The sequence below is a fragment of the Pseudomyrmex gracilis genome, unplaced genomic scaffold (genome assembly GCF_002006095.1).
Source record: "Pseudomyrmex gracilis isolate BER0280 unplaced genomic scaffold, ASM200609v1 scaffold_92, whole genome shotgun sequence".
In the NCBI taxonomy this organism is placed as follows: domain Eukaryota; kingdom Metazoa; phylum Arthropoda; class Insecta; order Hymenoptera; family Formicidae; genus Pseudomyrmex; species Pseudomyrmex gracilis.
The window spans coordinates 524,151-535,740 of record NW_018020676.1 but is presented as its reverse complement, the minus strand read 5'-3'; the positions used below and the strand labels follow the sequence as shown (position 1 = coordinate 535,740).

Genomic DNA, 11,590 nt, shown 5'->3' with positions numbered 1-11,590 from the left:
CGAAGATGCGCCTTATTATCCTCGCAATTTGTACATTAAATTGGACACGCGCTATGCGGCGTAACTGGGGAAGACAATGTGCGTTATATATATGTTAAATAATGTTTCGCCGCCCATGATAAACATACCTCGCTTGAACGCAGTTTCCTGAAAAGTGAGCGCACGTGGTAATCATGTTGCGAACACCGTAATTTACAGAGTTGAACGAAGCCAACAAAATTATGGTTGTTCCACGGGAACGGAAACTCTAAAACGGGATTAGTCCAACGGGCTCGTTAAAAGTTGTGTTTCACGCTGCCGCGCATCGCGCAGAAATGCTGATACCTCCTCATGCTTTCTGTACAACTTGCCATGGTTATATATTTACGCGCTTTTATACGGGCCGCGTTATTGTGAAACCGGTGTTATACGTGTGCATGTAAGACAAAAAATATGCATGTATACACGACGCCAGTCGTAATTAAACAATATTTATCCGGGAAAAGAGAATAGCACGTCCGATGGTTCTGGATAAAATACACATTTTCATCAATGTTATTTTAAACTTATGCAACACATTTAATTTAATTTCTCAGAATCGCCTCAAATATATTGTAAATAGGGTAAATAGCGCAAATAATAATAATGAGAGAAAGAAAAACAAATTCATAACAACGTTTTTGTACGTGATCTCGCGAGATATATACGCGTATACGGGGTTTTTGTGCGTTGATAAACGTGAGAATCGCCTCTCGACGAACGTTTTTCATCTTGAATGATGTTTTAATGCGTCTTGAATACGCAAGCTTTTCCTTTTAGCGACAGTTTGTACCGGAGTTCATTAGCGCGAAAGAACAGAAAATAACGTGTTTCTCCCTCTCTCCAGGAAAAAAAGAAAGAAAAAAAATACGAAAGTCACTCTTACGTCGGCTCCGACAAATTACGCGCGATAGCGGACGCATCTTCTTAGAATCAGGTGTTAATTAAGTCCCGACTGTCTTAATAAATCAAGTCGAAATGAACTGGATTTTAATGAGAGACTACAGTACCGAAAAGAGAGCGAAAACAGTTGTTTTTTTATCAAAAGATTGCACGTCATTGTTTATCGTGTCTATTGTTTATTAGAATAGAATGCCATGTACGCGTACGTGCAAAGAATGCGCACAACTACAAGATATACATATATACGTGTATATCTGTTGTGACCTTTTGGCGCCAGTCGCTTGGATGATTATTCTGTCTAATAAAGGAGGAGTCGTGTCGTCTCCGAGATGAATCTGAAAACAGAGAGAGAGAGAGAGAGAAAAAAAAAGAGAGAAAGCGATTTCCGTTTTTATTTGCGTTTTTTAGTACCGTGCGTCTAATATATATTTTGTGTTACTCGGTGTATATCGGCATATATTTTGCGCGGTAATTGCGTTTCCGAAGAGATAAGAATTTATATATATCTTCGTGATGGTTTTTTGGTTATTGCAGTCTCGAGACGCCGAGAATCGTATATTTAATCGTATATTTATAGTAATTGCGTCCTCGAGACACTGAGTTGCGTCACGATTGCGTCTTCGAAATCGACTAGCCGGAGTCGCATTCTTTTTTAGTAGTAATTAAAACGATTTGAACAGATAGTAAAAAAGCGGCTCATCATCACCGATCATCAGGAAAAATGGGCCAAACTTGAAGAGAATTAGCAATTGCGGGATGTCTTTGGCAATAAGTCGGCATAGCAGGGATCCGAAAAGAGGAGAGGTGTGAACGCGCCAGCATCACGCGCCAAAATTCTCAGGAAGAGCTTATCCTTCTGCGGGCAAATCCTGGTCAGACTTGCCACAACTGATTTGGGAAAGGATCTATTTGTCTCAAAAGCAAATTAAAGGAATCCGAATCAAAAGACATTTCAAGAAAAAGAAATTTCCGATGACCTCGAAGTAATCCGTACGGCATCGTATTATTACCGAAATTCGCGATGGCGAATCAGAATGACTCGGCGTACAACAGTAGCCCGATGCGCAGAGTGGGTCGCAAAAAAAACGAACAAGTTGACACTGACAAAGTCGATCATTTAAATTTGTCGCGCATAGCCGTTTTTTATGTAAACTTTTTATGTGAACTTTTTATGTGTAATAGTTTTTTATGTATAATATTTTATGTACAATATAATTTATAAGTTATCTATAAATAATCCATAAACTCTCTCTCTCTTATGTAAACTTTTTTGTATAATAGTATCTATAAATTTGTCAATTACGTACAATAGTATTACATATTTATCGTTGTCGATTATCTTAAATCTCACATGTAAAGCCCGTTCTACATTGATCGCAAGCGCAAACGCAAGGTATAGATCTCGTAGAATTGACCAATCACGCTGATCAATTGGCTGATTTGATCAATACGATTAGTCAATTCTACCAGACCTGTTCCTTGCGATCAATGTAGAACAGGCTTAATAGCCATTGGTCCAAACTGGGGATTAATTCAAGGCCAAACAAAGTCGATAAATTCTGTTGCCAGCCTCGACAAAAGCCTAGTTACAATCCAACGTACGATTCATTAAAGAACATACTTTATCGTTACTGTCTGTCGATTGTCGTGAGGCTATCACTAAGAATGACGAACTCGACGATCTGGAAAGGACCGCAGCAGCAAGCATATAGTGTTGGTAAGACGATTGTCTTTATAATGCAAATCCTCCCCGTCGATTAAGATTAATGTTAGATTTCGTGTTATCTTTTGCTGCGTTCAGCCGAGCAAGCTGAAAAGCTTTGTGGCAATCGAACGATTGATTGGCTCTTATTTTTAGAGCCAAAAAATCACAACGTCGAGTGTTGACAAGACGATAACTCAGCAATTCTTTTGCTGAACGCGGCCTTTGTGATTTCGACTCGTGAGTTAACGCGTGTTTTGCTTGTATTTTTACGCTCCGCTTTCTCTAACCGCCGGTCAGCCACTGCGTGTTCGTTTCGTTTGTTTATCCATGTATTTGTATGTTATTTTGCGAGATATATTGTTGATTCCGTCCGACTTGGTTCGCAACGCGACTTCAAGCGTAATTTTACACCTCGATGCCGCATGTGGTGCCCGTCCGTGTGAGCATTGAAATTCGCTTCGCCGCTGTTTACGCGCTTGCGGGACGAACCCTTCGTCTCAATAGATCCTTGCCGCTCTACGTACCGTCGGAATACCAAATACATTGTTATTCTCTCACTTCTGCCGATTAGTGGTCTCTTTTTATTATAATATCTCGTTCGAACACGTGAAAGTTTGTAGAATTAAAAATTCGTTTTCTTTAATTCTTGATTGTTTGAAATGTTTGACACGACGGTTTATAATTTGAGTTCGACACAATAAACTCGTCAACACTACACGACCGACAAACTCACACACTGACTCAAAGTCACCTGTGTCGTGAAAACACTTTTTTGTGTCGTGAAAACACAGGTGACTTTGAGTCAGTGTGTGAGTTTGTCGGTCGTGTCGTGTTGACGAGTTTATTGTGTCGAACTCAAATTATAAACCGTCGTGTCAAACATTTCGAACAATCAAGAATTAAAGAAAACGAATTTTTAATTCTACGAACTTTCAACCTCAGAAGTGGGATGAAGGCTCACTTGCCTTCTGAAACAAGTCGAGAGGAGAAGCGGATAAAGAGTTTGCACAAAATATGCCGCGGTTAAGGTCGGCCTATGGATAGAGATGCACTTGAGATTGCCTCTTTAGAGCAGCTCCAAAAAGAAGCGAGGAAACTTCTGAGGTTGAAAGTTCGTATAACTTGTCTCTCTGCTAAACAGTGATGTTACTCGCACGCTTATTCGGAAGAGAGTGAGTCCGCTCCGATTTGCCGGTGCTCCGGCACATGCTTTTCGCACGTGGCTTATGCCTGATCGCTAAATTGATACGCGCGATATTCTTCAGAGCGCTGCCAGCACACCCGGAAAGTGGCGCCGCGCTGCCGATTTCTTACACACGCGATCTCCGACTCTCCCGTTAAATATTTCACTTGATTATCCGAGACATATTTTGTGGCGTCCTTTATCCTCATTATTTCCAAATTTGTGATTTCGGTGGTGGCGCTCGGCGCGTATCTGGCGCCCAACTGAGCGAGAATTGTGTAAAATTAAGAGAGATAGAGGTCGGGACGTGTGCCGAGATTGTGCCGCGTTAATTGTAATGTACGTCACTCAAAACATCTGGATTCAAAAATTAAGCCACTGTATATCGCCGCATCGCAGAATAAAATGTGAGAATTGTAATGAAGAAACGATGCGCGAGAGATGAGCGAGACGAGATGCGGCACGATTAGAATAAGGTCACGTTCATTCTCCACCTTGTTGCGAGATAACTTTTATTTCGCGATACAACGGCTTTCATCTCGATTATCATCATCGTATCTCTTCTTCACTCTCGCGCGCGACGGGATTCGCTTACTTTCTCGCGCAGCGCGCTTCCGTCACGTCTCGTGCGCGCTCGCTCGCTCGCTCGCTTTTCGCTGCTTCCCTTTAGTGATGCTCGCGGCTCCTCTATTATCCACAGCAACGATCGCCAGCGGCACCTTTTGTCTTGACTTTTATATACCGTCATTTTTCAAGCTTACACTTTAATAACGCCGCGCAATTCGAAAGTACCTTCCTGTAAGCATTTTCCGCGTGCGAATGAGTCTCTCTCCCGTTTGAGGCGGTCGTCAAAAGAAAGTGCGTTGTTTCGTGACATAATAACGCTATGAGAATGTTGACTGCCGTGCTGGCGCAGCTCTTGATATAATAAGAAAAAGTGCGCTGCACATCTGTTTACTTGCAATTCTTTTAGAAGCTTTGAAATAACGCGGGTAGAATATTCAGACATGGTCGCAAGTTATTTTAGCTTGTCGGAATAGCTTTTAATTCGAAGAAAAAACTGAGAGAAAAAGAGAGAGAGAGAGAGAAAGAGAGAGTGCTTTAGACAACTAATTATTTTATTAAATTGTGAAAATGTATTATATCATACAATTTAAGATAAAAAATTTAAAAACTTTTCCGCGAAATAATAAACGTTTTACCCGCGAAATAAATTTTTCTTCTTCAAACACATTTTTTGGCAAGATATTTTAACGTATCTGACGCACGTCATGACCTTGAAAAACAATTTGCAAATTAAGACCAAATTTTTTGTGAGGAAAAAGAGAAAAGAGGGGAAAAACTAGAGTGATTTATTAAACGAGAAGAATCTGCTTATGTTTTACACACAACGCGTGTTTGTGCTCGCGTTTACGTGTGCGGCGTGTCCCGCGAATAAACTTAATTCGCGTCACGGACGAGTACGAAAACCGCACGATAGCCGCGTAGGAATGGCGGTCGGCCGAGAGTGTTGGGAAAATAGTTTCGAACTTTCTCCGAATAAGGTCGCCTGATAAACGATGCGCGCGTATCTTGTTCGCAGACGGACACTGGCCGACGATCGGGTCGTCGGAATAAAAGCAATTAAAACGGCGAAAGCCGGAACAATCACGAAAGATGGATCGAACGACGACGGATAGCGGTGTGGCTCAGACAGTAATATATAGATCTTTGCCGAGAACATCGCCAATCGCGATAATATCTCAGCTAATTGCCGGTTATCCGCACATTGCCAACCGCTCGTCTCCAAGCACAAAAGGTGGTTCTGTTTCTTGCACTATCTCAAATCTAGATTGCTTTATTGTCGTTATTGATTTTATATCGAATTATTATCTCGCATCACCTAACCGTCGCGAATCAAATCATCTAGACGATTTCGAAGATGAGAAAAATTATTTTTTTTTTTTTGTTTTAAATAAAAACTAAACAAATGCGAACGCAAATAAAAAGTGAAATACATAGTTCTGACATTTTATTGACGTTTTATGCGATCATACACGCGCGCGCGCATACATACAAATAATGTAAAAATACACAGCGTCCTGTCGACAATGATGCGCATATAGACACATTTCTATGTATAATATGTGAATATGAGCAGATATGGAGATTGGAAAATTTGAATATTGTAATTAGTTACAGAATTCACGCGCGTCACTACTACATTATCTTGGACGCGCGTACATCTAAGTATTAGAACACACGGCTTTCGAGAGCGATGGGTCTTCGGATCAATACTCGAGCCACGGCGAGTCATCGGGAGAAAACATATTTTCAGAGAGATGCTTCCAATAGTGTTCACAATATGAGTTTTTATCCGATATAATGCAAACATCGAATAAATCCTCGTTTCGCGTGCGTTGAACACGCGTGTGTGTTAACGCACGCCGATGTTAATATTTCACGACCAAATTTATCTCTCTTCAAACAGATTAATTTCTGTCGGAGTTAATACGTGCGACTCAAGCGACACGTATACTGAGAGCTCTTGCGCGTAAACATGAAAATGTAAAGAGCAGTCCAATCAATGTAAATTGCAGTCGTTTGCGGTTAGACAACCGCTAATGATTCAGAGAGTCGGCACTCTGCGGGACTTCGCATCGATCGTTACCGCCTTCTGCGGAACGGTCGTCTTAAGACGGACTTCGCGAGTCCCCTATTAGAATATTCCGGAGATAAGACCTTCCAATGACCGTCATTAAATTCTCCGGCGCAGGAAACCGGACGTAGGAAGTTGCATACTCGTGCAACTCGTGCCCGATCGCGTCGATATTAAATCGACCGCGCGAGCGAAAATCGCACGAAGTCGGCTCCGGGCAAAGAGAAACGTCAAAGGAAACGAAAAGGCCGTTCCGCTCGCGCGAAAACACCGATAGTGATGTGTATGTGTGTGTGTGTGTGTGTGTGTATGTGTGTGTGTAACATTGGAAACTCAGAAAATAAACCGAACGCTATCTGAGAATTAAGGATCGCGATCGTTCCTGGCCTCAGGAAACGGGAAGACCGGAAACTAGCCAGCTGGCCTTTTGGTTATACACGAAAGGTTTTTGGTGAATTCGTGCGAGAGATAGCGACGGTTCTAATAGCGCGAGCAAAGAGGAAAGTCCTCGAACCCCACCAAGTGCCAGCAACGATAATAAATCAACCGTTTTCTTATTCCTATCCCCGAAGCGACGTACCATACACACAAGAGACTTTCTTGCAGTATGTAGAAATCGGGTCATCTCTCGTCCCCTTGCGGATTCAATTCTTATATGCCACTTTTTCGAAAACTTCTATTTAAGTCTTCGCAACGCCGCTGGGACAATTGTGAAATCAAGATTTCACGATGTACAGCTCGGTATATTTATTGTGTGAGTGTACAGTCTTGGATTCTGCCAATTGTTGATATTTTGGGCATTTGCGTCACTGTCGTTTTTTTTTTTTTTTTTACTCGTTCGTGATTGTTACGTGCTGATCGCGCGGAGGAGTGGCGTTCATTCAAGCGATGTCTCACAATCTGTAAGAAATTTTTACTTACGCCAATGACTTGCAAAACCTCGTGAATAAACGTCCGCGATAAAGAATGCATCGTAGATAGGATATTCAGAGTTTACGTCCCACGAGTATATTCAAAGGGAAAGGACACGCTGAGAGTCGGCGATTAAAACTTTCTGCCATTGAAATTTATTCTAAGCAGTTGTGCACTAATCGGGGAGCAACGAGAAGTAATTTAGAGAAAATATAGAGCAGAATTTGCAGTAAGACGTTAACCGCTCGGTTAGACTCTCTCGGTTGACAAGTAATTTGCGAGAAAAAGGACATCTCTCAAACGAGGTAAAGTCATCGCGGGGGAATAATTTGCATGAGAATTCTGCGCGGTCTTGTGCGTCATAATATTAAAAAAAAAAAAAAAAAAAATGGAGCAACAATGACAAGTACTCAAAATGCAGAGTACTGCAGAAAGCTTCGCTACGCGATGTGAAAGCGAACGATTTCGATCTCGGGACATTTGTACAAAAAAAAAAAAAAAAAATTCCAAGAATCTATTTTTATTCTTCACACTTAAAGTGGTGACTAATAGCACATGGATGTAGCCGCTGGTTCTAATCATTGCACTTAGAGATTGCCCGCACATAAAAAACAAACCCTCTAACGGGGGGAAAAAAAACGCAAGATTCCTCTCGTAATAGATTTGTCGTTGCTATTCCGGCCATTCTTCTCTGCCCGCGGGAAACAACGAAGAGAAATTTTAGGTATTCCCACATTGGTTTTATCCACGGTTAAAAGAATCGTTTTCGTCTTGCCGATTGGATTGTTCACCAATTCCTATCGACCGAGGAATTTAATTATAGAATGTGCATTTCGGATGCAGACGAGAATCCGGCAGAGAGTTTTATGCCAGAGTGTATCCGCTTTAATCCCCTATCATTGCTTATCGCTTACCTCGCGCTCTTTTTCGTTTTATTTTGCATCCGCGTTCGTTACGATCAGCAATCAATAATAGAATACATGCGAAGATTTAATAAACCGGTTTTGATTCGTGAATGAAAAATTTATTATTAATTAAACGACACCGCACATGTTTCGTAGTAATCCAAACAATATCGTATTCATCAACCTGTGGATCTTAATTCAGCGTGTGATCACGAGAGATATTTATTTTGTAAATTATGGAAAGCCACCGGCCGAAAAACGATCGATCGAAAGACTAGCGATTTATATGTCGTTATAAAAGTTTGTATCCCACCTCGTCGTCGCGATAAATTCTTCGATAACTTTGACGAAGCTAGTTTATGGTTGTCGCCGCGTTGTGCATATACTAAACCTATATACCTTCACCGTACATACACTACCCTTCCCGACCACAGATTACATTCTCCAAGTTTGCCGCCACGCCCATCATATTTTATAAACATTCTTTTAAGTGGACCTGAAAGACGCCATTAAAGCTAAAAGACTAAAAATATGAGCGGAGATATATAGAACGCGCGCCTCTTTTAGATCGATACGTTCCCCGTCTAATGTGTTCGTGCAAACTTCTTCTGCACTGAAGATTAAAAAACGATATCTTGTCATTCGTAGCAAATTCAAGCATCTCATCTCGTATGCGGTATCTTTAATCACGTGCCGCAAAAACAAATTCACGTATAATGACTTGATAATAATCTCTCGACCGGAGTATGTTTAATCGCTCGAGAGAAAGGATCTCTTATTATTTCGCGCCGTTACATTTCGCAGTTTGCACAGCACAAACCTTCAAATTTCTGCAGAGTACTTCCTCGTCTGTGTGTGCGTGTGTGTATGTGTGTTCAAAGTCTACATTATATGCCTAACTAGAAAGAACTTTCAACTTACTTGCCGGAGATTTTGCATGGCGAGAATACGTTGCGGATAATGAAAGTTGCGAAATATAATAATGAAGTATATATCGTGGAAGACACGCGCACATCTAATTTAGAGACGCATCCACCTCACCAGACAGCGGGTATTGTATAGTTTGATAGACAGATTTTGTGCGGTGTCTATATTTTCCTATTAATAATAATTGATGATGATGGATATCGTTGAAACTTTTAACACAATACCAACTTTTAACAAGCCACTCGTTTCCTGAAACTTTATACCCCCGATGTTACACGCTAGACTTTATTGTATCATCATCTTTCAATACAACAGATTTCCGCGGGAAGCAAACCTATTCACGAAGCATAGCATTGACGACATTAATTATCAATTAGGTATAAATAATAATACCAAAATTTTGTTTGTGTATTTGTACATTTTGAACGATTATTCGTGGTTTGGTCAATTTGTCTAATAAAGTGCGCTTATTAACATTTTGTCGTATTTTACATAGCAACGCGCATACATACAACTTACATTTGTACAGATAATAGTAGCAATATTAACTTATCTGAAACTGGTAAAATAGAGAAATAGAAGAAATTTTCTACTACTGATATGTAATAATTATAGAAAATACGTGTGATACTTTTGTGAGCTTTATTTACATCAGTCGATAAAGAGAGAGAGAGAGAGAAAAAGAAATGTTTTTACTCTTATTGTACAAGGTTTACATTGTAATATTAAAAACACAAAACTGACGCATACTGCATTAAAGTTATTAAAATTGTTTTGTATTTTACATGATTTCAAACTTTCGAAAATATTGAACGACTGAACTGCGGTTCAGTCTGCGAATCAAGATCGATATAAAATAGTTCAGAGGTAAAGAATCAGTCGGCAACGCGGAAAAGACGTAATAACAATGAACATCGATAGATTCGAAAGAATAATTTTGATACGTTCGATATGTATAAAATAAAAAATCTAACATCATATTGTAACGATAACAATATTTTTTAATACAAAGTGTTTTATATAACATAAAATATAAATTTTACCGAGCATAATTATGTTGTTTACGTGTAGAATCGATATAATTGACAAATACGATATCAAACGCCATTGCATCGAGAATATAAATCTGTGGGAGAGAATTTTGACTGGCTTGCGCATTTACCGGGAATATCTGCTCTTCTTGTATTATCGGGATTATGGTTTCATTGTCAGAGATACATAAAAATCAATAGCGCGCGCTTAGCGTAACGATTGCGTGAAATTGTATAATATTTACTCATTTCAAATGCACAGTTGCGATAACAAAAAACGAAAAGAGAAAGAACTGTGAAATAGACAGCGAATACAATGTTTATTTTAAGAATCGACAGTTGTTTTACTTTATTGATGTAGATTTATGATATACTGACATAGATATATATATATATGTATACGTATATATATATATATTCCACAATCTGCGTAATGTAATCTCATTCCTCTATTACATTAATAAAAAATATATACACATTATATTGAGACTTTTAAGTGTGTGTACATGTACGGAAATATTTAATCGAAATATGGCGCAAGCTGTGGTCTATAAATTTACACACAATACAAACTCATCGTCGATATGTAACAACTGTTTAAAAACAGTAAAATAGTCAGGTCTTATAATAAATAATTTTGCCACAAGTAAAGAAAGATGTTGGCGAACACGGCACAGAACTTCGTAACAAAAGTCACGGGATAATTGGTACGTGCTGCATTCCATTGGTCGTGATAAACAGCAGCCTGTTTCTCACCTGTATGTGCGACAAAGCAATTTAATAAACATTAGCATTTTTTATATTTCAATTGCGTTAATAAATTAATTAAACTGTTGTATATTTTTAAAATCACATTAGACTGTTTCTTGCGGTCGAATTTCGCCACAAACGAATCGACGTACGTCAAGCATACGTTATACATTATCTGTCAGAAACACATATCGAACCGCAAAAGATTAATTTAGATAACCGCTCCGCTTATATTTCATTAGTTTAAATTTCTGTGCGTCTGTATATTACATTTTCTAATTTTACAAATACGAATGAGTTTTTTCTTTTTCATTCAGTCTCTGTCTATTCATTATTGTAAATCGTACGTGTTGAAAACAAAGCAGAGAAGCGAATATAATTTAGAAAAATCCAAGATATTCACGACGAGGAAGTGTAATATAAATTTTTGTTTCGCTTATTTCGTTTGTTTCATTTTTTTTTTTTTTTTTTTTTTTTATTATTAACTTACCATTTAGAACGGGTATGTGCATTGCGTCCGCTTTAAATTGGCTCACTGAGCACGTATATTCTCCGCTGTCAGTCTTTTTCGCTCGTTCGATATACAGTCTCGTTACTACATCCTCGTTTGACCTGAAA

At 39.3% G+C, this 11,590-nt stretch overlaps 2 protein-coding genes across 3 annotated transcripts in view; one reads left to right on the top strand and one right to left on the bottom strand.

Moving 5' to 3' along the window:
- The first annotated feature begins 2,544 nt into the window (after positions 1-2,544).
- LOC109855549 (cytochrome P450 4C1-like) overlaps positions 2,545-11,590 on the top strand; it is a 38,518-nt gene continuing 29,472 nt past the window's right edge. For both annotated transcript variants that reach the window (XM_020429946.1, XM_020429945.1), the window contains exon 1: positions 2,545-2,638. In XM_020429946.1, coding sequence (XP_020285535.1) covers positions 2,587-2,638 — 52 coding nt within the window. In that variant the 5' untranslated portion in view covers positions 2,545-2,586. The remainder of the gene's footprint in view (positions 2,639-11,590) is intronic.
- The window catches only part of LOC109855551 (zwei Ig domain protein zig-8-like), a 22,718-nt gene continuing 21,869 nt past the window's right edge, over positions 10,742-11,590 (bottom strand). Inside the window, exon 7 of the mRNA XM_020429949.1 lies at positions 10,742-10,978. Coding sequence (XP_020285538.1) covers positions 10,845-10,978 — 134 coding nt within the window. The 3' untranslated portion in view covers positions 10,742-10,844. The remainder of the gene's footprint in view (positions 10,979-11,590) is intronic.